The 25,198-nt window shown below is 39.8% G+C and overlaps 2 protein-coding genes and 1 pseudogene across 3 annotated transcripts; 1 reads left to right on the top strand and 2 right to left on the bottom strand.

The window, feature by feature from the left end:
• The first annotated feature begins 6,626 nt into the window (after positions 1-6,626).
• LOC102700426 (potassium transporter 19-like) lies at positions 6,627-13,318 on the top strand. The gene is made up of 9 exons (XM_006653293.2): positions 6,627-6,816; positions 7,484-7,706; positions 10,000-10,248; positions 10,791-10,841; positions 10,979-11,239; positions 11,336-11,388; positions 11,683-11,797; positions 11,889-12,143; positions 12,259-13,318. Exons 1-9 carry the CDS (start codon positions 6,691-6,693, stop codon positions 13,305-13,307), a joined length of 2,382 nt encoding a protein of 793 aa, XP_006653356.1. The 5' UTR covers positions 6,627-6,690; the 3' UTR covers positions 13,308-13,318.
• A 282-nt stretch (positions 13,319-13,600) lies between these two features.
• LOC102700705 lies at positions 13,601-14,863 on the bottom strand (annotated as a pseudogene).
• A 62-nt stretch (positions 14,864-14,925) lies between these two features.
• Positions 14,926-18,538, bottom strand: LOC102718073 (DNA cross-link repair protein SNM1). 2 transcript variants are annotated; one of them, XM_015836299.2, is made up of 11 exons: positions 17,976-18,538; positions 17,589-17,769; positions 17,263-17,502; positions 17,047-17,191; positions 16,736-16,870; positions 16,594-16,660; positions 16,435-16,512; positions 15,869-15,921; positions 15,623-15,779; positions 15,456-15,525; positions 14,926-15,312 (listed from the first exon to the last, which is right to left on the bottom strand). In XM_015836299.2, the coding sequence occupies exons 1-9, from the start codon at positions 18,376-18,378 to the stop codon at positions 15,678-15,680; spliced, it is 1,404 nt and encodes a 467-aa protein (XP_015691785.1). In that variant the 5' UTR covers positions 18,379-18,538; the 3' UTR covers positions 14,926-15,312; positions 15,456-15,525; positions 15,623-15,677. The 2 variants fall into 2 exon arrangements, with proteins under 2 accessions (XP_015691785.1, XP_006652237.2); XM_006652174.3 differs by having other exon boundaries at positions 15,415-15,525.
• Positions 18,539-25,198: the final 6,660 nt, after the last annotated feature.

Consider the following 25,198-nt stretch of genomic DNA (forward strand, 5'->3'; position numbering starts at 1 on the left):
TTTCTGAGAAGATGCATTAATGTATTATTTTCTGTGATGTAAAATTTGGTTTCTTTAGATATTAAATATTTTAAGGTACTAATATTTTATATTAAAAATTTGGTAGTTTTAGGTGCTTTCTCAACAACCGTCAAAAATTTTGCTTAAATATGTTAATTCCCTCGGCAAGGTCGTTTCTGGTCATTTCACCCTCGCGTGATATCCCTACACATCCTTTGAAACATAATAGAAATAAATTAGCAGAACAATTTTTTACTCCCTAGGTCAAAAAATTGTAAAATGATTTCAGAAAGTCCTCAAGATTAAACCATGACTGTTGATTTCTTGTGATGTAATCAAGCATCCCACAAAGCAAACTTTAGTTGAAAATTTCATTGTATATATATCATAAGACAAACAGGTAGGAAACTTCAGTGAACAGCTTTATCCATTTATCTATTATTCGTCTACTCCCTTTTGTAGACTGCCTCTGTGGAGTAGGCTGAAATTTCGTGCCGACGATGGGCTGTAGTGTAACTATGTCCAGATTTTTTCAGACCTTTTGCGTGCATTTCATGATCATCTCTGGTGTAGTGACGAAAGTGATTCAAATAATTTTCGTTCGACTGGATTATTTTTTGGATTCAAATAACTTCGGTCGGATAGCTCCAGAAATTTTCGGATTTGGAATCGAATTTAGATTTTTTTTTTCTTTGGATACGAATATAAATACGGTAAGTGTGATATCCGTCAGATTTAGAAAACGGTCGGATACTATTTGGATTTTTTTGGATCCGAACTAGGGCATCAACCATTTAATCCAATCAATCCAACCTAAAGAAGTTTATCCCAATGGCCCAACTAGTGTTAATCTTAACTCGTTCTGACTAACTGGCTTCAAACCGTCTATGCGTCCATGACCCTATAAATGCCACGGATGTTTATTAGTAATCACTTATATTTAAAAATATTAATGAGTTATATACTTATATTAAAAACTAACAAGTTATATATCTTCAATGATCTGCGAAGCTTAGTTTAAGATGTTTTTCATCCCAGTGTTCGTTTCGATTAGTATTCACTCTATTTATATTCAATAATATTCGATTTCATTTTCATATTCGAGTTTCTGATTCTAAAAAAATATAAAAATAAATACAATATAGCTAGTTTTGAACCGTACTCGATCCATTTTCATCCATAACCACTGGTAGTGAATGTACCTGAGCTCCTAGATATATATTTTCCTGCCTCGGTACACAAGCAAAGTTGATGAAGAGCACTAATTTTTTCACGCCAGACTGACGCAAATCGGCAAGTCCCTGCTTGCTGTGAGCCTAGTTCTAGTTGGAGGGCTACTCCGACGCTGAAAGCCTGGTTAACGGTCACGGGAAGGTGTAGTTCGGTTTCTGGAATTTTTTGAATTTTATTTATTAAATAATCTATAAATTTAATTTTGTATTTTAAAAAATCACAAAAGAAAGGTGACGTAGCAAACATAGCCACTCGGTCACGAGAGATGATCGGAAAGGACAACACGTCAAAAATCACAAAAGAAAGATGACGTGGCAAACGAGTGACATATATCGTAAGTACGGTTGGGCCATACTCGAGCCGCACCCTCGACAAGCTGGGCCAGCCCGACATGGCCTGATTCAACTAAAAATATATTTAGGGATCTAAAATAAACTTAATTTATTCATATATGGTCTAACCAAAAAAGAAAAAAATATATAAAATAGATTTATTCTAGCCATATATAACACGGCCCAAAGAAGAAGGAGAAATAGACTTATTTCAATAGCCCAAAGAAGTGATGGACGTAATATAGACTTAATTTATTGAGAAAGCATGATAAACCATCGTGTTTTCAGACCAGCCCGACACGACCCGAGCGGTATTGGGTCATGTCTACGCTGCCGGTGCCACCCGTAGGCCAGCATGGCATGACCTGGCGTGTTGATCGGGCCGTGCCGGCCCGACGTATGTCGGCATGGCCCGCTCGTGCCACCATCTCTCTATAACCACCGCCGGTCACCACTGCATGCTCCATCTCTCTAGCTGCATCTCCTCTCCGGCCACCATCCACAGGGAAAGGGAGGACCTCGACCTCCTCCTCCCATCCCCTACATCCGCACTAGCTGGAGATGCCAGGAACGCCATTGCCGGCACCAAGTGCCAGCCACATTGGCCACCCGGAACCAAGTCGCAGAATTCGCCGCCATCGTCGCTTCTCTTCCGAGTTTGAAGGTGTGCAGTCCTCTTCTCCATGGTCGTGCTCATCTCTGCCCTCTCCTACCCGGGGCTGACCACCGGCGCCGCCTCCCACGCGCCCGCGTTGCTGCTGCTCTGTTTCACCATCATCGGCTGGCGGCTGCACGTCCGTCGCGCCGCCGTGTCGTGGCTCCCCAGCCCAAAGCCACCAACCACTGATGGCTCTGCCTCGCTGCCTTGAAAATTCTAAATGAAAATTGCTTGAAAATCATATTAATTTTATTTTATATTTAAAATAATTAATATTTAATTAATCATGTATTAATAACTTACCTTATTTTACATATCTTCTCTTTTTTTCTTTCCCTTCAGTTTCTTTTTGGTTTTTCCACTAGAACGTACTTTAGCATGTGTTGAAATTCAGGAACGAAGAATCATAACAATAAGTAAAATATAGGATTTTTATAGAAATCCTATATTATAGAAATGACTATTTGGCTAGACCACTACAAAAAATGTACGATTAGAGGGGAGATAAAAGCACTCCCAGAAAAGATTTATGACATTGGGCCTCATACTCACCTTCCTTCAAAATCTCCTTATCTTTAAGCTATTTTTGTAGGATCCTTGTGTCTCAATTAAAAAAAGCAAATAAGAAATTTTCCTCTACGATTTAAACTCTACAAATGTCCTACTCCCTCCATCATAAAATTTTACAGGATTTAAAATTTGCACATAATATATGTGCATGTCTAGGGTACTAGCTGTTCCATCAATTTTAAGATTTTGCGCTCACGTTCATATTTCTCCCCTATTTATCAGTATTGTAGATATAGCATACCTCATATACCTATAATAACATGTCCCTGAGAATATTACACATCGTGTCACACACATATAGGTAGCCTCACACTTTGGAAAGTGCATGGTTTAGGAAGAAAACCATACTCGGATCAGGAAAAATAAACAATCCAATCCCGAGTATGACTCACTCGGCCGTGTTGCCCAAAGACTTCTCTAAGTCCTATTTGAAGAAGGGGTACTCATAAGTATAAATATAAAAGCCTCCCAGAAGGGGAGAGTGCCAAATCTCAACACAAACACAAGCCCCGTTGAGTCAAGATCCCAAGAGCTATCTCACTACTAGCTGCCGACTTCAATCTCACAGAATAGGTTATTGATTTGTGGATAGGCTAGAACAGTAGAATGATCATATCTTGTACTCTAAGTGGCTTTTGCGGAATACATATAAACAAAAGTAGAGTTATTACCCATCATTAGGAGGCATAAACTTGTATAAAAGTCCATGTGTCTTTCTCCTCCTACAGTATTTGTGTATACCTTAGCACAAATATATCGGACCCTACATCAATAAATACCGTAGTCGAATCTTGTCTATTGATACCATTGATCTTACCCCCACAACTGTACCACTCCCAATCCCCTTGATTTTAACAAGGAACGCTATAATCTTTTCATCTTAAATTTTAATCTCTACTAGCGACCTAGAAATGGTTATATTTGTTAACAGATGGGGTTTGCTTTTTCTACAAATAAAAGGATGCCTTAACCATAAATTTTATTAGAAAAATTTACAAGACCTGACAGATTTATAATATTATGGAAGTAAAGATGGTCAAAGTACACATTTTATGTTTTTGAACCAACAATCTTTGAATTTTAATGACCGTTAAAGTTTCAAAAGTATGATAAAAGATATATATTTTAACCTAGGAGAGTATTTGTTATTAATGAGTGGCATTCCTCAACTCTCCCTGCAGTTTTAATTGCCAGCAATGACAGAATATAAACCAAGAGTATATCTGGGAACCATGCATTGAACCTCCAGAAAGAGACGAGAGAGGGAAGTCCCCATCAGGCATTGTTACGGTTGCATCGTACATTGTATTGACAGATACTTAGTACTGCCACAATCTTAGATTAATCAGATAAACACCCTTCTCTTGTGAAACCATGTTCGATGTTACTCTTGACCAAAGCAAGCCGGCCTATGTACGCAATAATTTGTATTCATCTTATGTAAACTAAATGTTCTTGAAATTAAACATGGTCCACATACACTCCACACCGTTAAGAAGGTTATATGTCCTTGTTCCTTAACCCCAAGATACATATAGAAGCAATATTTGGATCCACTATCTGTATTAGCATGAGCAAAAGTTAGGAAGGGAATAGTTTATGCTCATGTATTTTGATCTTTTATCAGTTATTTCTAAAAACTATATGATTAATCCACTTACGAATACTAATAGATGATGGTAAACTATTTGTTAAGGAGTAACTCTATCATTTACTTATTGGCTTCTTAGATATAGACAAAATTTGAATTTTGAAATTTAATATTAGATTTAATTTTAAGATGTTCTTATTGTAGTTTATTTTTTCTAACATTATTTTTAAATTGTTAAGAACACAAATAAAAAATGTTTTAGTCACATTATTTTTTGTTGATTTATTTCTTTTTTTCATTCATGTTCTTTACTCTATTTTTCAATTTAGTATCAACATTATTTATCAAAAATGGGAATAAAGACTATATTGCAAGTTAACTCTTAAGAGTTAATACATGGTGCATTATGTTAACTAGTGATGTTTATTTGCATCGGTTCAAAAGATAAATGGTTATACAATATGTATATATTACAAGTAAAAAACATTTGTCTTAAAAGGTCCATCGTATAGGGCCCTCGAAACTATAGAACTAACCATAAATAGTTGTTGGGAGTATAATTAAGTATATTACTACTACGTCAGATTGTATAAATAATGCCATCTCAACGAGCAAACTTAAGATCTAGCTTCAATGATGCGTACAAAACTAACATGGTCTGGTGGTCAAGAGCATCTAAAAGTTGCCAGCTTAACACTACTTCGAAACATAGTTGTTTGCAGGTTGTGATACGAGCGAATGTAAGCACTTCTTTTTGAAAAAAACGAAGTTAAACGCAGATATTTATATACACATACACATTGGTATCAATATGTACGTATGCACATGCATACACCCTACTCATATAAGCATATTCAAGATACTGGATCAACATATTTTAAAACCGATGATGTTATGTCACTACATGAGCGTCCACACCGGTGAAGGGTAATTGATGTCGTCTACCACTAAAAAATAATTAATCATAAATATAAGCACATGTTTTAAGTATATGACTTAAACTTGGGTGGACAGATTTTTATCCCCATATTTTCACTTGTCATATGCTAAGATTTAAATTTTTAACTTTAAATTTAAAGTTGATTTTGAGGTTTTTTTTAATCGAAGTTTATTTCTCAATATTATATTTTATATCGCTAAGAATACATATATGAACTTTTTATTTGTAAATTATTTTTTATTTATAAATATGTTATTTCACTTTTTCAATAAAAAACCCAAATAATTACCCCTTTGTTTATCCCATAAAGTAGTTAGATTCCTAGTCATCGAATCAAGCCACGATTTTCCGAGGTAAAGCCGTTAAATAACACTCTTTTGTGACTATCCATTAATTAATGATTTGTAAGATAACGAAGCAACGTATATCCTATGCCGCGTATAATTAAACAGACTTCTACACTCAACGTAACCTGATTTGCTAGATTCTTTAAAAAGATGTATTGCTTGCAGCCAACAGCCAACAGCCAACCTACGACTCTACAAGATCTCAATAATGGATATTTCTTTACATTTCAGCCGACCAAGAGGGCATTTGATATGTACATCGCGTGGCGGCGTGGGCACGACAATCGGTAAAATGACAACAAAATAAAACATGTTCGTCATTTTTCTTTTGAAGATTACATTTTTATACTTATAATAACAGCAAGTTGGCAGGTGCTTGCATTGACATAAGTAGCATTCTAATATTTTGAGTTTAAATCTATATAAGCAAATTTTAGATTGAGTTATTTTAGGAGCTAAATTCTTAATTTAAAAAAAATACATATATTCGGTTGGATACTGAGTCCGGGTAAAAATAATACCCTTCTCTGAAAATAAATCAACCAGCCACTATCAGAGAATCAAACTGCATAACGGGTAGCTACTGTATAAAATGTTTACTTCACACAATAATTGCATGCATGATGAATTGGTTTTGAGTTCAAGAATTAGCCTAGACGAATGAATGAAGAGATCGATTGGTGTGAGCGAGCTGGTCAGAGCAACGTGAACTTAGCTGCACTATGACAATATTGCCAAAACTATTGGTCGACCCTGCTCTTGAGACAGACTACTTTGTACAGCCTGTGCTCTGTCAGTCCTAATCCTGCTCCAATTATTGCTGTAAACAATGTATCTACGATATAATCGATTGGTTCACCATTCTCCAATCACCAATGGTCAAAGCTTTTGCTCGAGCGGATGCAGACGATGGCTAGTAGAATATCAGATGGCCTGGTCTCAGAAATCAAAAGTCTATATAAGCAGAGTAAGCTAAGTGAAGTGCCCTGCTGGAAACAAAGAAGTTAAGGGCTTCAGAAATGGATCCTGAAACTGATAGACAGGAGCATGGACATGCAAAAAGAGCTGGTGCGAAACTGCAGCGTCATGACTCGCTATATGGGGATGCAGAGAAAGTATCAGGTGCACAACACCATGGCCACGAGGTCAGCTCCTCCATATATATGTTTTTGTCTCTACTGTTTCATATCTTTAGCAAACAGAAGGATGGATTTTCTGATTTGATTTTTTTTAGAGAAATTTCTGATTAGATTGTCACAAAAGATGACTGGCGATCTATGCTATTACAGTTTTGTCTTTTCCTAAAATATGGGTTACAAGTATCATGCTAAAGGAATTCCTTTTTAATTTAAAAGACTGCTCATAACTGTGAATCATATCCCAATCTTTTCGCTTATGCTTTTATAAGCTAAAATTTAAATTTTTAATCTTAAATTTAGAATTGATTTTAGGGTTTCTTCACCAAAGTTTTAATTTTTTCAGTCTTAGCTTTTAGATTGCTAAGAATATGTCTATAAAATTTTTATTCATAGATTATTTTTTATTTACAAATATCGTTTGACTTTTTCAGAAAAAAAGCAAACAATCCCTCCCACGTGATTCTTTTGATGAGCAAACATGAGGTGATTGTTTGGGTGTTTCATAAAAAACTAAACGATATATTTGTAAAAAAAAATAATTTATCAGTTCTCCATGAATGACGGAGCAATGAAAACACAAGTCAATATATATTATTCAAGAATATATATATATAGTTGGTCATATATTTACACATACTAATTAACTATGTACTGATCACCACACATGAAACAGGACAGCTGGGTTCGGACATTACGTCTAGCATTCCAGTGCATTGGGGTGATATACGGCGACATCGGCACCTCACCGCTCTACGTGTACGCAGGCACTTTCACGAGTGGCATCGGCAACATCGACGACCTCTATGGAACCTTGTCACTCATTCTTTACAGCATAATTCTTCTGCCCATGATTAAGTACGTCTTTATTGTGCTGTATGCAAATGACAATGGGGATGGTAAGCTCTAGCTCTCGTTTGAAGATTATATACTCTACCGTGCACTAACACACCCACACACACATACATACATACATATATATTTATGAAAATGTTTTTCATTATGGATGTGCAGGGAATAGCTACACCTGGTAGTAGAATCTAATTTTCCCATATATATATGAGCTTTTTTCCTATCCTTAAGTAGGTACCATGAGGTACCACTTTTTTCTATATAAAATTTAGGTACTGGCATAAAAAACAGTGGTATCTCATGGTATCTGCTCGCTCAAGTATGGTAAAATTGCTCTATATATAGAGAGATTTGCTCTAGTCCAATAATAAAAAGTATCTCGAGGTACCGATATCTCACGGTCCTAAATCGTTTTTTACCATTGGATCTACCTGAGTAGGATAGGGATCATTAGATCCAATGATCAACAACAATTTGATACCGTAAGGTACCGATACCTTGAGATACTTATTTTTGAAACGAAGCAAATCTCATATATATATATATATATATATATATATATATATATATATATATATATATATATATATTATGTGTGCACGTGTATATATATACACACGCATATACGTATATACAAAGTTCGCAGCGTAACGATCTTTACCACTACTACAAATTTGGCCTTCTCATTTACCTTAGCTTCAGTCATTTTTCTTGCTTTTATAAAATAAAGGAGTGGGAAGCAACTACTACTCCGGCTTAAAATACATAACTTTCAAACGTTCAAATTAATTCTCCCAACATATAAGGACTTCTACGAATATAATAAGGCCGCTTTTCGGCAATAGGCCTAACATAACTTAACCTTCGTTTTCCGCGCGTACGCTTTCTGAACTGCTACACGATGTGCTTTTTGTAAAAATTTTCTATAACAAAGTTGTTTTAAAAATCATATTAATCTATTTTATATTTTTTAATAATTAATAATTAATTAATCATATATTAATCTATTACTACGTTTTCCGTACGGATAAGTTAACTTACCCGCCAATAAACGAACGTGGCCTAAGCCTAACCATTATAGTAACTTGAAATTTTCGGGTGGGCTAGCCAGTTGTATAGCATGTTTCTCTACGCAATCTCATTATGTATTTATGGCATGCTTAACCACAATAGTCACCCGATTTGAAGCGGGTTAGGAGATGAGATTCATGTTTAAGATGGGCAGTATGGACTTATCTCTTCCTTAATTTATCCTAAAAATCTTAGTGTAATCACCTACTAATTAGTTAATTAACCTAAGTAATAGTGTATTAGGTCTCCTATAAGGCTTTTACTCTCTTATTTCAATATCTATATCCTAGCTCTGCCGTTGTTTATGACAATGGGAGCAATCAATTACTTCCGTCGCATTGTTAATTTACTTGTGAAAAATAGAAAAAAAAAACTAGCAAGGGTTGCTTTGGACATTGACATGGTCCGAGGAACATAACTTAATTAGGGGGTCTTTGGGGGTGTCTGGATATTGGGTTAAAAGGAGGGTTTGAAGCTGGAAATGGATAAATGGTTAAGATAAAACTAGGGTAGGAAGGATAAATGGCTAACACTAAAACTTAACCTTTGGAGGGTGGGATATCAGAACCTCTTTATTTTTAAATTTTAATTATTTTGGCCACACCACCCCGTCTAAGCGTTCGCAAGTGATACTGACCGTGAGTGAAACCAAAGCACGTAAAACGAGAAAAGCTATTAGTATATGATTAATTGAGTATTAACTTTTGCAAACTTGAAAAATGGATTAATTTGATTTTTTAAAACAATTTTCATATAATATTTTTTTTGAAAATAATACCCTATATAGCAATTCGGAAAACGTGGGCACGGAAAACGATGAAAAAGTTTCATGGCATTATCACTTACGAACGCTGCCTTATTTGATCACGCCAACGAGACCAGTGTGACATAATGATACTACCATGCCAATTCCTCGTGATATGGCAACGTTATTTGGTCATGTTATGGGGAATAACATGGGCAAAAAGTGCAGATCTAAAAATAAGTTTGGCGAGGGATATGATATCCCAAAGCCATTAGCCAAACAAATCCCTATGGTAAATTTAGCAACATAACCTTCTTTAAATTACAATGGCCGATCTGTTTGCAGAAATATATATTGAGTTGCTCTACAGTTCGAGCGTTCTGCTAAGTATCATTTTCTGTAAAGATTTTTTCTTATTTACCGGCAGAAAGAACAGTGCACTATAATACACAGGGCTCTGTCCCAAAATTTGTTAAAAAAATAAACGAAAAATGATGCCAGTGTGTATGTATGTACTCTTGCAGGTGGCACCTTTGCACTTTATTCATTGATATCGCGCTATGCAAAAGTGAGCTTGATTCCGAATCAGCAAGCTGAAGATGCAATGGTATCAGGCTATGGTTTGGATACAGTATCAGCTCCAATGAAAAGAGCACAGTGGGTCAAAAAAATTCTGGAGAGCAATACAATGGCTAAGGTTGCAATTTTCCTTCTTACAATCCTGGGAACATCAATGGTCATCAGTGATGGTGTTTTAACACCAGCAATATCTGGTAATTACAAGATGAAATATAAGTGTTGTTTCTACTGATCTCTCATAGTTCTTTTTTCTAAAAAAAGGTTTTCAGATCTTCTCTTTGCACTTCATCAATCAGTGATATAATTGTAATTACTGTTTAGAATAATGATCAAATGTATAATTTTCATAAAAATTATGCATAATAGTGGAAGAGTTCTCAACCTACGGTTGTTGTCAACTCTTTCACAAGGTTCTGCTGTATAGCAGAGAGATTTTTCTTATCAAACAAAGCTAACACAGTAACATGAAAAAACATAGTTCATTTATGAAAATAAGGTTTACTTATAAAATAGAGCTTTTTTATCATCCTTGAAAAAGTATCTCAAGATACCATTCTATTTTAGTGTAAAAAGTGTGGTAACTTAAGGTATCAAAAATTTATACTAAAATTTTTGGTATTTTGAGATACTTTTTAAAGATGGTAAAAAAGCCCTATGAAATAAGACTTACAATATCACGCAATCCATGCTCTGCTAACTGAAATGACAATACCTGGCTCGTGGATTTTGTTTTCAGTACTCTCTGCGGTGAGTGGTCTCCAAGAGAAAGCACCTCAGTTAAAACAAGGTATGGAGAAACTAGTCATTTTGCGTCGGTTATAAACAAAATGAAATAGCAAGAGTAAACTCATATATAGTTGGTATTTAGTAATAACACAACCATCTTCTAAACTCGGATTTCATACTCCTACTCGTTCTGAGCAGGCCAAATAGTGTGGATTTCCGTGGCCATTCTAGTGGTGCTCTTCTCTGTTCAGCGTTTCGGCACAGACAAAGTTGGCTATTCCTTTGCACCCATTATTCTTCTGTGGTTCATGTTCATCGGTGGTATTGGGCTTTACAACTTGATCAAGTATGATGTTGGCGTCCTGAGAGCTTTCTATCCAAAATACATCATAGATTACTTCAGAAGGAATGGAAAAGATGCATGGATCTCCCTTGGAGGCATCCTCTTATGCTTCACAGGTGATTTTACATTAGAAGAAATAACATATAACAAGATTCATTCCCTAGTAGGTAGAGAGACTCTTGATCAATTCAAAATACGTTTGCAATGAACAGGCACAGAAGCTATGTTTGCTGATTTAGGCCATTTCAACATAAGGTCGGTTCAGGTATGCATGCACACGCCCTTTTTCTGGTGGGTTTATTTATCCTTCAGTAGTACTGGTAACTTGATGTACCAAAAAAAATTAGTATGAAATTTTGATACCTCAAGATATAATGTACCTTAAGCTATTAAACTTTTTACACTAAAAGTACTTGAAGGTAATTTTTTAAGTATGGTAAAGAAACTCTTTTCTGGTACTAGCATCAGAGCAATAAATTACTAACATACATCAATTAGCAACCATGTGGTCGATAATTAAATTGAAAGCACTAATCGATCAGTTTGTCTCTGGTTTCAGCTAAGCTTCAGCTTCGTTTTATTCCCAGCAGTATCACTAGCCTATATTGGCCAAACTGCATTCCTTCGGAAACACCCAGAGCATGTTTCAGATACTTTTTACAAGTCAATCCCAGGTAAACTACTTCATATTTGGGATGATTGGTTGCTAATAAACGTTTGAGTAAGAAACACAAATACTTACAGTATGTACCCTGACAATTGCAGCACCGCTGTTCTGGCCGACCCTGATAATTGCTGTATCTGCTGCGATCATCGCAAGCCAGGCTATGATATCCGGTACCTTTGCGATCATTTCACAGTCGCAGACGCTGGGTTGCTTTCCAAGGGTCAAAGTACTCCACACATCAAAGATTTATGAGGGTCAGGTTTACGTTCCAGAGATAAACTTTGCCCTTGGGTTGCTCTGCGTGATAGTAACTCTTGGCTTCCAGACGACGACTAATATTGGCAACGCATATGGTAAGACAATTAATGTACTGACAATAATCTGTACACGATAATTTTAATGTGTGTGTGTGTGTCTCCATAGTTGAATAACAAATTGGAGTTTGACAAAGTAGATTGTTCTGTGCAGGAATTTGTGTTACCAGTGTGATGGTAATCACAACTATTCTGCTGGTAATTGTGATGCTTCTCATATGGAGGGTCAGTGTTTGGCTCATCATACCATTCTGCCTGGTATTTGGTTCTATAGAGCTTGTGTTTCTCTCCTCGGTTCTTTACAAATTCAAAGACGGAGGTTACCTGCCTATTGTCACTGCGGCGGTTCTGGTGTCAATGATGGCTACCTGGCACTATGTTCACGCCAAGAAATATCAGTATGAGCTCGAGCACATAGTTACAAATGGAGACATGATAGAGCTGATAGAGAAACATGATGTGAAACGAACCAGTGGTGTAGGCTTCCTTTATACAGAGCTAGTACAAGGGATTTCCCCAATATTCCCCCACCTCATTGAGAAAATACCCTTTGTTCATTCAGTCCTAGTGTTTGTTTCAATCAAACATTTACCTGTCCCTCATGTGGAAAACTCAGAGCGATTCCTCTTCAGAAAAGTTCGGTCCAAAAACTCCAAGATGTTTCGGTGCGTGGTGCGCTATGGATATAGCGACACCCTACAAGGGTCTGAGGAATTTGCTGCATTACTTAGCGAGCATCTGCAGCTATATGTTGAAGAGGAGCAGCAAATGATCACAAGCATGATGCCAAATCAAGAAACCGAGGTTCTTCAGACAAGTTCCATGGTACTGGAGAATGACAATGCAAGGCCATCACATAGAGCTGCAGTTGGTTCCACGGTGTATGTCGAAGAGACACTGAGGCCTGGCGAGCCTACTGAGTTCACCCAGCCTTGCATAAGCAATCTATCGGGCAGGATTAGTGAAGAACAATACCACATTATTGGGGAAGAAAAACAGTTCATTCAAAGGGAGATGCAAAAAGGAGTGGTCTACATTCTTGGAGAAATTGAAATTAAGGCAAGACACAATTCCTCATTTATTAAGAAGATTGTTGTCAACTACGTGTACTCATTCTTGAGGAAGAACTTCAGGCAAGGGGAGAAGGCTTTTGCAATCCCAAGGCAGAAGGTGCTCAAGGTGGGAATGGCATATGAAATATGAGCAAAAAAATCCTCAATATATTTAACTATGCATTGTTTTCTCCTACTGTATTTGGTGTCACCACATGTTTATGTTTAATTTCTGTTGAGCGTATTCCAAACTTCTATAGAGCTGCCATTGACTTTCCTAGATTTCTGGGTTATCGATGGCATGGTATTTTATACTATTATATGTATTCCTATGATTGTGTGACGCTAGATGCAATTTGTGTGTTTTGCATTGTTTAGTTTAGTGTTATTTATTTGAATGGTAAACAAATAAATGTACCGGTACTTCTACAATTCGTCTATTCGTAACCGTGCCACTCTAATTTTACAAAATTAGAAACATGCCATTACCGCCACGTTTTTCATCTTCTTCCCATCTACACGTGGGACCCACTCGTCAGATTTATCTTCTTGCTCCCATCTCACTTTCCCTACCCATCTCTCTCCGCTACAGTGCATCATCCCGTCGTATATCTTGATGGTCTTGTCCTTGGCTCATTGCTGGCGGCAGCGTCATGCAGTGCGTGGCTGATGGCCGGGTCGGTAACCTCGTCGGTGCTACCGTGCACAATGAGGAACGGGATGGTGACCTCGTCGAGGCGGGCACTGAGCTCGCTGGTGGTGCGCAGTAGCTCGACGACGGTGCCAAGCCTCGGCCGGCGGCTGTAGCGAATGGGGTTGCGCACGACGACGAGGCGCTTGGCGAGCACCTTGACAGACTTCGATGAGGTCGGCGATGGGCATGATGGGCAGCGTTGGCGCGAACCACGCGATGAAGGTGAGGATCTGCGGCAGCGATCATGGCGGGTGGGTCCGGTCGGAGATCTTGCACATGGGCGCCACCAGCACGGCGCCGGCCCACTCCTCTGGCGTGCGGGGGTGGATGAGGAGGTATGGCCCTACCCATGGACCGGATCTTAGCTCCCGATGCAAATGAACCAACCAAACATGATGCACGAACAGGAAGCACGGTAGTTCGTCTGCGTTCAGCCGCAGAGTGCTGTTCATCTGCGGCTGCGGCTGTGGCTGCTCCTCCTCAGCGGCGGCGCCACGCCCAAACAGGAAGCACGACAACCCGGCGTACTCCTCCCGCCGCCTGACGGAGTGGAAGAAGGCGAGCAGGTCAGTGATGGGGGCGTCGAGGTCGGGGACGAACGCGCGGAGGCCGTGGGAGCGGCCGTGGCCGGGGAGGTCGGCGGCGAAGCAGGGGAAGCCGGAGCCAGCAAGAAACGCCGTGGTGGACCAGAACATGAGACGGGAGGAAGAAGATAAATCTGACGAATGGGTCTCACGTGCAGATGGGAAAAAAATGAAAAACGTGATGGCAATGGCATGGTTCTAATTTTGTAAAATTGAAATGGCACGGAATTGTAATGACATTTATCTGAATATGCACAGTTACAATGGCACGGATCAAATTAACCCAACTGAAAACACATGCTTTTATTTTGAACTCCTAGCAATGCTCTCCTCTAATACTCAAAAAAAACTTATTGTTTGGGCTATGCAGTATGTTCAGATTCCTATGGGTTATTTAAATTACATATATACTTCCTATCTAAACTTTGATTTTAAGTACTTAAGGACAAAAGAGTTTAATTTTGTTAATAATTTCATATTTAATAATTTGTGTGAATATGTGTTTGGTGCCTTTGCTTAGCAATTGAACGTGTGAATGTGTGCTACATGTGACGATAGCAACTCGAAAGGAAAGAATGGGAGATATAAGATATACATTTACATTTTCTTTTCATATGGGCAGGAAATGAAAGTTCTAGCATGGTTCCTAATGATCATATGCAACACTGTACCCAAAAGCATTTTGTGAACTCAAGATCTGGGACCAGACCAGGACTAGGCAATGTACTGCTGACATGAGTACTGATACTTACAATGAGGATGTAATGAAATTAAGTTATTATGATGATCAACATAGTCTCTTATTATCAGTTGTCCAATGACACTACCACCATGAAGAAACTCATTTGGTTGAACAATGATTGGAGTCTGTGATAATACTGTATGAAGAGAAATATGTGAGCAACGAAGCAACATACAGCAGGGAAGTCAATGAGAAAAAAAGACAACAAAATCTAGTATGTTTTAACAATGGTGCACACCTTTGGAAACCCTTCCTTTTTTCAATGTAGAGTAGACTGACCTTCACAGAAGATCTTGGCTGCTCTTAAGAGTATAGAGTCAAACGGTACAGTCGTGGTCTCACTGGCAATCTGGCATGAAGGTAAGCATTTAGTATAACAGAAAAATAGAAAAATCAAGTGTGCATCTATGAAGCATCGACATGAAGAATACACAACTATACCATACCACTGAATATCCCTCAGCCAAGGCTGGTATGGATAAACTGATCAGGCTTCATCTATCACAAGCCCCTCAGCCATTCCTGGAAATGTGCTCGCATTTTGTCTCGACTTGTGGCATTCCCAACATTAACAGTGGGAATTACCTTTTCTGGTCTCAGAAACTAGCAAACATATATTGATCTTTAGTTAGGAGGCATCACAGATTCACAGTAAAGACTAAAATAATGCAAGACAAGATTTTCCGATTTACCATAACAAAATCCCTAAGCTCAGTAAAACTTGAGTGCTCGCTATAGGGAACACCTATAAGGATAACAAATTAGTTTGATGAAACATGGATCAGATCAAATTTCTGGGTAAGTTTAAAATTGGCCAAAATAATGTTTGTCCAGCATAAATGATACACATTGGACCAGAAAGAGGCTTATTAGGATCAATACATTGCAGCTTGACTCTGAATTTGCAACAACAGATTCCAGTATGAGTCCAGCTTAAAGGTTGTGGATCTATGCAGAACAAAAAGGGAGCTTTCTATTGGCTTTGACTACAATTGACAAGCTCCAATAGGGTACAGAAGATCATTTTATCAGACAAGAATCATTATCTACCTAGACAAGCAAATTTACATAAACTGGAATAATCAGCTTTTGAACTCAGTAAATATTAAATAAATAATTGATGTCTGCAATAGCCAGAAACTAAATTGATGGTGGACAGAATTAAGTAATTTCTTTACGGAATATCTTGCATAATTATCAAACTTTTCCTAATATGAAAAAAAAAATCAGCACAGTGCCACAAGCAAACAAATCCTACCATAGATTGTAACTCTGCCACTGGAGCTGGGTTTAATTAGGTCAAGCTGCTTTCCAGTTGACTCAGAGAAAGACCAACCTGAGAAATCAATCGAAGGAAATTAAGAGTTTTGTAATCCAAGAATTTGGTAGCACAAAATGTGTTCCCAAGATTATAGACCTGTAGGTCGAAAAGCGAGCACAGCTACAAATCTTTGGTTAAGAGTCTCCAAGTACCTCTTCAAGTTCTAACAAGAACAACTTTCTGGTAAGAGAGGTTGCTATATAAATTCCATAGATTTATCTGGGATTAATTTCCAAACCTCATGCCGCACAGATGATAGGGGCAGAACATGAAGTAATGAGCTTTGATTGCATGAACATATCCTTTTGGATAAATCTGACCAGCCAAATGAGTGAAGAATACGCCTTCTTGATGGATCAGTGTAGATAGGAACCTTTCAAGAATAGACAAAAGTAAATTATGTGGGAAATGAAAGCTAAAAGAATAACTTGGCCACAACCCACATTAGATATCACAACAGAAGGCGAAACATTGCTTAGAAAGACACCCTTGAGAGGACTCACGAGTTTTCATTCCAAAATTAATACTGAAGTCTCAACTCTGTAGTACCTCTAAAGCTTTAGAAATTGCTAGATATACATTTTCTTTCCCGATACTATATGCTCCTACAACAATGAGTGTTTTTGGTTCCTTCTGTAGATATCTTTGAGCTGTCCTCACAACAAAATCAATAACATCCTCTTTGGGAGGGAACCTAAAACGTATCAGTTAGTAATGTAATAGTTCATTAGAAAATTCTTAAACTTGGTGTGGTTGCATGCTCACTTGTATTTTGGACTGCAATACGTAGTGTCCAGGTAAAGTAAATTTATACGGCCTATTTGGAGAAGTGGGTGCAATTGCATTGATTTTGATGCCCTAAAATCCCCAGTATGGAGATATGTCTTTCCATCACCAAGACGGAAGTGAATTAGTGCTGCACCAGGGCAATGGTTGGCCTCTAGCAAGGTCACTGCAACCCCCTCTATAACATACTCCTTATCAAGCTCCAATGGACAAATATACCTGCAAACATCAATCTATTAATTTGAGCATTTTGTACTACAACTAAAAGATCAGAGGAATCGTCGTACAGCCAAAAAAGGACTTACTCAGAATTTACTGACAGGCACATTTTAACCAGGCGAGCGGTGATAACAGTACAGTAGATGGGACCATGGCACCATTTCTTTGTTAGTCCACCATAATGGTCGTGGTGAAAATGGCTGAGGAAATAGGCATGGCTCCCCTCGACCACTCCGTACCGAAATGCATCCACCGTGAATGGAGTCCCTATATTCGTTTGTTTATTTTTCAGTTTCAAGATAACAAGAGATCAGGAGGAACTAGGTATACCGTCATAGCAAGTACATTCAGATTAAGATTCGGCTACATCTAACAAATTTTCGTTTGCCCGAAAAAACAAATGATGAAGTCGAATTCACAAAAAAAACTAGTAGTTATTTGCATCTCAAATCCACAGATAGAGCAGCCATTACCGGGAATCTTCTTGTAGAACGGGCAGGCGAGAGGCTTCACCTCCATCTCCCCTCCTCGGTGCCGCTTCCTACAAGGGGAGGGAGTAGCGGACGAAGAAGCCCCAGCCCCGCCGCCCCTCGCTTCCTCCCGTCGCCGTGGCTTCTCGATCCCCCACGCCTGGAAGAGGTTCCTCTGGACGAGGAAGCCGCCGGGCCTCTCCTTCTTTCCGGACCCCTCCTCAAGCGGAGCGGGAGCGGCGCGCAGCGAGGACCAGTCGGCGCCACTACGGTAGAAGTCGGCGGCGAAGCTGCTGCTGCTAGCGTCGTCGGAGTTGGTGGTGGGGAAGCCATTGCCGTCCAGTCCGTCCGGAACAGGCAGGGGCGATCTGGCTTCCCCGTCGCCGGCGGCGATGTCGGTGCCCATCGGATCGGACTTGAGGGTCAGAAATGGGCGGCGCCGCGGCGACACGACCCTACTTGAGGGTTTGATCGTGAACCGTCCGATAGGATCGGATGGCTCCTTGCTCCGGCTACCCGCCACCGCCTGAGGGGTTTCGTCTTCCTCGTCGGCCGATTCGCTTGCTGCAGAATCGTCTGCCCGTGGAGCTACTACACGCACCTGGAATGGAATCGGATCGTCTGCAGTCAGCCCCAGCCCAGCGACTGCTGTCGGCAGTCACACCATCGCAGCCGTTCGCTGCCATCCAACGGAGTAGCTGAGCCCAGGCGATACCTCCTCGTTCACACGTTAGGGTGGCCCAATAACACAACCCATCACCGAGCAGCCCGTAGCCTCTTCCGAGAGATCCCAGTAGATAGAAAATCCGCCGCCGCCGTCTACTGCTCGAGCGTCTCCCCGTCGTCATCGCCATCTCGTTGTGGAGAGCCGCGTCACTGCCTTCCCATCTCCCAGAGCGCGCCGTCGCCATCCCCTCGTTCAGAGTGACGTCGTCGCCATCCCTTCGCTGCGGGCCACATCATTGCCATTCCCAGGACGAGCATCTCTCCATTGCCGTCCCTTGCCAAGCGTTGTCGTCGTCCTGGGCGCTGCCGGCCTGCAGCGTTTCCACCTCGTCCAGGAGGTCAACTAGATGAAGCTGAAGCATGACAGCTGCCCAAGAGCTCTCTCAATCTCTAATGCTCTATGTACAGTGCAGAGAATGCCTGTATAGTGAAATTTGTGCAAGAGCTTGCAAATTGTGTAACTTGTGGTTGTATCGAAAGCATCAGAATCATGGAAACTTTATATATTGCCACTTTGTTTTAAATTATCATGGAATTGAATAAAAAGTATCGTCGAGTCTTGCAAAATAAGAGATGCACAAATCGTTATGCTGTTCTTTGGCATCCAGTAGGTTTATATGACCTTATTGCTGGTCATATGGACTTCAGAATTTTCCCTGTTTTATACTTCAACCACATGCAAAAGCTACTCCAAAACAATCTCTGTTTCAGGAGGCCAAAGGCATTCTTCCTACTACAAATACACATACTACTAGAATTCAGCAATGACATCATCTGTGATTGCCCCCTGCAAAATAAAAGGTTCGACGGCAACATACCACGATCGTTGCCTTGCCTCGGTCGTCCTGGCTCTAGCCCCGAGCCAAAACAATCTGCGTCCGCGCCAAAACAGCGATCTGTCGCGCCAAAAAGGAATGAATGCTGTTGGTTGCCTTTTCTGCTTAGCAGGCCGTGTTTTATTGGGCCAAAACATCCACGTGCGAAGGAGGTATCGCCTGGGCTCAGCTACTCCGTTGGATGGCAGCGAACGGCTGCGATGGTGTGACTGCCGACAGCAGTCGCTGGGCTGGGGCTAACTGCAGACGATCCGATTCCTCTGGATTGGTATTGTTATTGGTTCATCCATTGCTCGATGAAATGCCTCTGCATAGTGCATGTTTGTTTCCATTTAACTTTTTTTTTCATGTCATATCGAATATTTAATACTAATTAGAAACATTGAATATAGATTATTAATAAAACTCACATCGTACTCTGGACTATTTCGCGAGACGAATCTTTTGAGCCTAATTAGTCCATAATTAACAAATGCGATGCTACAACAAATATTTGTTAATCATAGATTAATTAGGCTTAAAAAATTTATCTAATGAAATAGCTTTTTTTACGCAATTAGTTTTTTTATCAGTCTATATTTAATAATCCTAACTAACGTCCAAACATCCGATGTGACAAGAAACTAAAAAAAGTCCCTAGATACAAACAACCCTTTAATGATCAAAAAGTCAAACCTCGTGTTTACAAACGAAAAATAATTTTTAAATAAAATTTATATATACATATTCATAGCGACTTAAAAACCAAATTACGATGAAACAACATTAAAATTAACTTTAACTGAAAGTTAAGAATTTAAATTTTGGCTTATAATTATAAGCAAAAACCAAATGATGAGGTGCATGGCCAGGGCTGCGTTCGGCTCTCCCTCTAAGTTAACTTATTCTCCTCGTTTTCCGCACGCGCTTCCCGAACTGATAAGCGGTGTATTTTTTACAAAAATTTTCTATAGGAAATTTGTTATAAAAAATCATATTAATCTATTTTATATTTTTTAATAATTAATAATTAATTAATTATGTACTAATCTATTACTACTACGTTTTCCGTGTCAAGTAAGTTAACTTACCGGCCTTCAAACGAACGCGGCCTAGGAGACGCACCCATGATAGTCTTTGGTTGCGGTAACAAGCAACACACAATCGGTTTTTTCGTGAGTTAATTTGATCCATGGCACTGCAAATTTATACTATTAGAAAAATATCATTACTATTCATGATATTGGTTAGGTGCTACTATAATTTTATAAAATTAGATCCATATTATCACTTTCACGTTTTCCGTCACGCTATCCTTTCTCCCTTCCTTCTTTACTTCTTCTCTACTTCTTCCCCAGCGGCGTCCGTCCTTCCAGCAGCTCAACCTCACCGAAGCTATGGGGAGCAGCCTGAGGCTGTAGTAGGGCGATAGCTGGCGCGCCAGCTGGAGCTCACTGACCTCATCACACAGCGCTTGAGAGGGACCCCAAGAAGAGGTTGGACTACTGACCAGGTCCGAGCCCACCTATTCTTCGCTAGAGTGGCCAGTGGCGGATCAGAAAAAATATTAGAAGAGGCTAGACGAAAGAGAGTAAAAATCTATTAATACTGATGTCTACTTTTAGCCCTTATTCTCTTTAGTAATACTAAAAATTTTGTTTAGGGTTAAGAGAGGGCTTCCATGACGCCGACTGGGTAGGAGGGTTGAAGCCCTCTAACCCCGGTGGTAAATCCACCCTGGGAGTGGCATGGGACATGCTCGAGGTGGTGTCCCGGTCACCTTACATCTCCCATCACCGGCAAACGACGACGGCGACGACAACAAAGTGTGAACGACTGTAGGCAGAAGCAGGGCCCCCATGGACGCGACGCGTAGACGGTGGAGGTGCAACCCGACCGCGTGGTCGGTGGTGAGGCATCAAAGGCGGTGAGCTCGTCGGGGGCCAGCGCACCGCGATAGCGCTTGAGAAAGAGCGAGACGACGTGGGACAGGAGCACGAGGAGAGCGGCCTTGCGGTCAGACTGAGACAGCGGCGACTCGGCATGGAGGAAGGAGATTGGTAGTAGAGGCTGTCGAAGCAGAGAGGTGGCCGGCGATGCGGTCTATTGCCGCGGGCTACATGGGTGAGGCGGTGGCGGTGGCGGTCGTCATCGGTGGCCGTAGGGGCAAGGCATACGGCGGCGGAGTGGGAGTCGGCGAGGGAGCCGCCGCCATCACCGCGGCTGGAGGTGGAGGCGGAGGCGGAGGGAGAGGCCGAGGAGGTCGCGGTGGTCGCCATCAGTGGCGAAGCGACGAGATGGGATCTTGTCAGGGCGCATTGGCGCCAGCTACCCTTTCCTCTAGGTGCTAAAGTTTGACATGGCTGGAGCAAGCTAGCATCATGACCTCCAAGAAGCCTTCATGGCAGCGGCTGGCGGGAGACAACAAGGCCTGCGTCGTCGGATGGACGCTGTAGCAGGACATGTCGCGACACCGCGCTGCTGAGTGATTCCTGACGCACGTCGAGTGGAACTTGACGGTGGAGGCCACTGCTGAGGTCATGCTGATGGTGTGCTGGTAGTTCTTTGTCGACCAACGGATGAACAGCCAGGGAACAAGGGAACAGAGAAGAGAATAGAATGGAGGAAGGAGATGGACCTGACAGGTAGCTTCTGTGTATATGGGTATTTTGGAAAATGTGACAGTAATGACATGAATTTAATTTTACAAAATTACAGTGGCACATAGCCGATATCATGAATAGTAATATTAGTTTTCTAGTACTGTAAATTTGCAGTGGCATGAATCAAATTAATATTTTTTCATTGTTATCTTTGAAGCTCTTTTCACTAGAAACTAGATGGTGAACAGTTGAAATGGTTTACTCTTCCAAAATATGCCTGCGATAGTGTTCTCCAGATGCAGCTATCCTTGATTCTGAGTGAATTGCAGAGCTGCAACTACCAAGTTAGCAATCAGCACCCTGAACTACCTATCTGGGTAATTGTCTCCATATTTGTAAAAAAGCAGAGTACAGGGCTTTTCCTCAACAATTTCCGTAAGAGATGTGGATTTCACGATCTGAAGTATCACAGGATGATATGCTTGACCGAAGTGAATATCTGGCAATAGAAGGAGAAAATATAATTGAAGAAGATGAATATATCAACCTAGAGCTAGACATAAAACATGAAAAATACTAAGAAGACTAATATTGGTCATCCAGTGAAAATGTTTGTACCAGCGTCGCTTTGATTCAGATTTCCAAACTATTACTTCATGCCATTTGACCCAAGAATTGCTTTTTTTAAGCAACTTTACGGTCCTGGTACTGAGAAGTACCAAAATTTTAGTGTAAAATTTGGTATTCTAGTACCTAGGTATCAAGAGATACTAAAATTTTTAAAATTTTGATATCTCATGGTACTTTCTCAAAGACCATAAAATTGCTCTTTTTTTTTACACTGAAGCCCTGCCACTTACAGGAATGTATGTACTATAGCTTGATCTACAGAATTCAGAGTTGGTAACTCCTTTCTTTACAAGTTTCATGTGCTATCTACACTAGAAAGAAAGCTGATTATGCAATCATGGTACAGTAATTCCATTAGCGAATAACTAACTCCACCTTATGCTCTGAGTTTAGGAAATAGAACATGTAATACATATGTGTTTTTATTACAACTAGTCATCGTGCACGTGCAAGGCACATCGAGACTATTACAAATTAAATTGAACACATTATATAGAGAGATGCTTACAATTAATATAAATTTAATTTTTCAACATTACAATACGGCATAATTTTTAATATTTTATATGCCATACATTATTAGTAGAAAAACATAAGCCTAAGCTCTAGGATATTTCCAGAAATTAAAGCTTCATTTAAATTTGCATAATTTTAGGAAGTGTGCTGGTGGAATCCACGAAACTATTAAACCAATCATTTATGATAATATTTGATAAATAGATTATCAATACATTGTCCGTCATGGGATGAGTTTGGCTAGAGACAAAAAAATTAATAGCTACGTACATGCTTGCAACAAAAAAGGGTATAATTATCTATTATAATTGATAAGTAAACAAAATTACAGCAAGAAATAGAGGAAGAAGACCCTATATTTATATATTATAATTGATAAATAAGCAGCATTAGAGCAAGGAATATCATTACAACAAGGAAGGGACGAAGCTGACCACCTCGTGATGAGCAATAACTAAACGTAGATCAATCAACTCCTTATTTCTCGGCTAATGATAATTGACTCATTTCAAGGGAGAAGATGGATCACATTGGGAATTGTGAAATGAAGAAATGGACCGATCAGGCTTGGTAAGCTCCAAAAGATGAGGCATAAAAAGATTAACAGACTCACGACCTAAAACAGACAAAATAATTCATGATATCTGAGACGCAAGCAAGAAATAGAACATAACATTTATAAACACATTGAAGAACTGGCTAATGATTTGGGGAGCCTAAAAGGAAGGGTGCGCAATTCTGGGATGAAGATCAGCTAATGGTTAATTATTTGCGATACAGGATGATTTCATGTACAACCAATGTTCGTTAGTGTGGCTGCTGTGTGCAGCCGATGCAGGCAGCGGGCGTCAGCTTGGGAGCGCCGGGGGTGGCCAGCGGCAGCGGACAAGAGCGTGGGTGTGGCCGGCGGCGGACAGGATCATCTGTGCGGCCTGCGGTGGATGGGATCTGATCGTGGGAAGAGACAAGAGACAGTGCGGAGGACAACGGAGGAAAGATTAATTAACGGCCTAGAGTATGCGGTTAGAGAGGTGTATCCTGTGTAGATTGCAAGAGAGAGATATTTCTAATCATTTTAGGCCATTGGATATTTATATCTAACGGTGGAAAATCGATTTAAGTCAATCCTGTGTACATTTGTTGGAGTGGATATAGAGAAATTCCAACTCTTCCTTTTTATATTAGTATAGATGATCAGATGTGCATACAAATTAACATTACACTCGTAGCACACCACTCTTTATAATTAAATAACTGGTTCCTATATCCCACACAAACATTACATGGTTTACATCACACATTTAAAACAGTATAATTGTACATAAAAACACTGCTCATCCAGTAATATCTGGAAGCAAACTTAATTCACACTGGACAGGCTGGTTTAGCTGTCACTGGATGCCTGGCCCAAGAGACCGGTCACCATAATCAGAGAAAGCCAACCTTTTATTTGGATGTTATGTATGTATAAGCACACCAGCATTGGGCAAATAACTCATATATTAGTACTAGAAACACTTTTGTAAAATATTTTTTTCAACATGTATAGATAGAAGCAGGGGATGGGCATTATGAAATATGAGTGGATCGATGGGCAGTATATCGGTATGTGGTGTATATATGGTACTAGAATGAGTGTATAGTCGAATAATGTCAAGTAAGGTATATGTTTTCTCTCTCTTTTTTTCAACATGCATGGATGGAAGCAAGGGATGGACAATATGAAATATGGATGGGTTGATGGGTAGTATAATGATATGTGGTATATATATGATACTAGAACGAGTGTACAGTCGAATACTGTCAAGTAAGTTTTTTTTTCTTTTTCTTTTTTCAACATGCAAGCATGGATGGAAGGAGGGGATGGGCATTATGAAACATGAGTGGATAGATGGGCAGTATAATGGTGTGCGGTATATTTATGGTAGTAGAATTA

Source organism: Oryza brachyantha, chromosome 4 (assembly GCF_000231095.2).
Source record: "Oryza brachyantha chromosome 4, ObraRS2, whole genome shotgun sequence".
In the NCBI taxonomy this organism is placed as follows: Eukaryota; Viridiplantae; Streptophyta; class Magnoliopsida; order Poales; family Poaceae; genus Oryza; species Oryza brachyantha.

Excerpts from the sequence above, each read along its gene's own strand:
- LOC102718073 (XM_015836299.2), bottom strand. The coding sequence starts at position 18,378 with ATGGGCACCGACATCGCCGCCGGCGACGGGGAAGCCAGATCGCCCCTG. Across the intron at positions 16,513-16,593 it reads GCTCGCTTTTCGACCTACAG|GTTGGTCTTTCTCTGAGTCA; the intron begins GTCTATAATCTT and ends TTGATTTCTCAG. Across the intron at positions 15,922-16,434 it reads TGGCAGAGTTACAATCTATG|GTGTTCCCTATAGCGAGCAC; the intron begins GTAGGATTTGTT and ends TTATCCTTATAG.
- LOC102700426 (XM_006653293.2), top strand. The coding sequence starts at position 6,691 with ATGGATCCTGAAACTGATAGACAGGAGCATGGACATGCAAAAAGAGCT. Across the intron at positions 7,707-9,999 it reads TGCAAATGACAATGGGGATG|GTGGCACCTTTGCACTTTAT; the intron begins GTAAGCTCTAGC and ends GTACTCTTGCAG. Across the intron at positions 10,249-10,790 it reads TTTAACACCAGCAATATCTG|TACTCTCTGCGGTGAGTGGT; the intron begins GTAATTACAAGA and ends TTTTGTTTTCAG.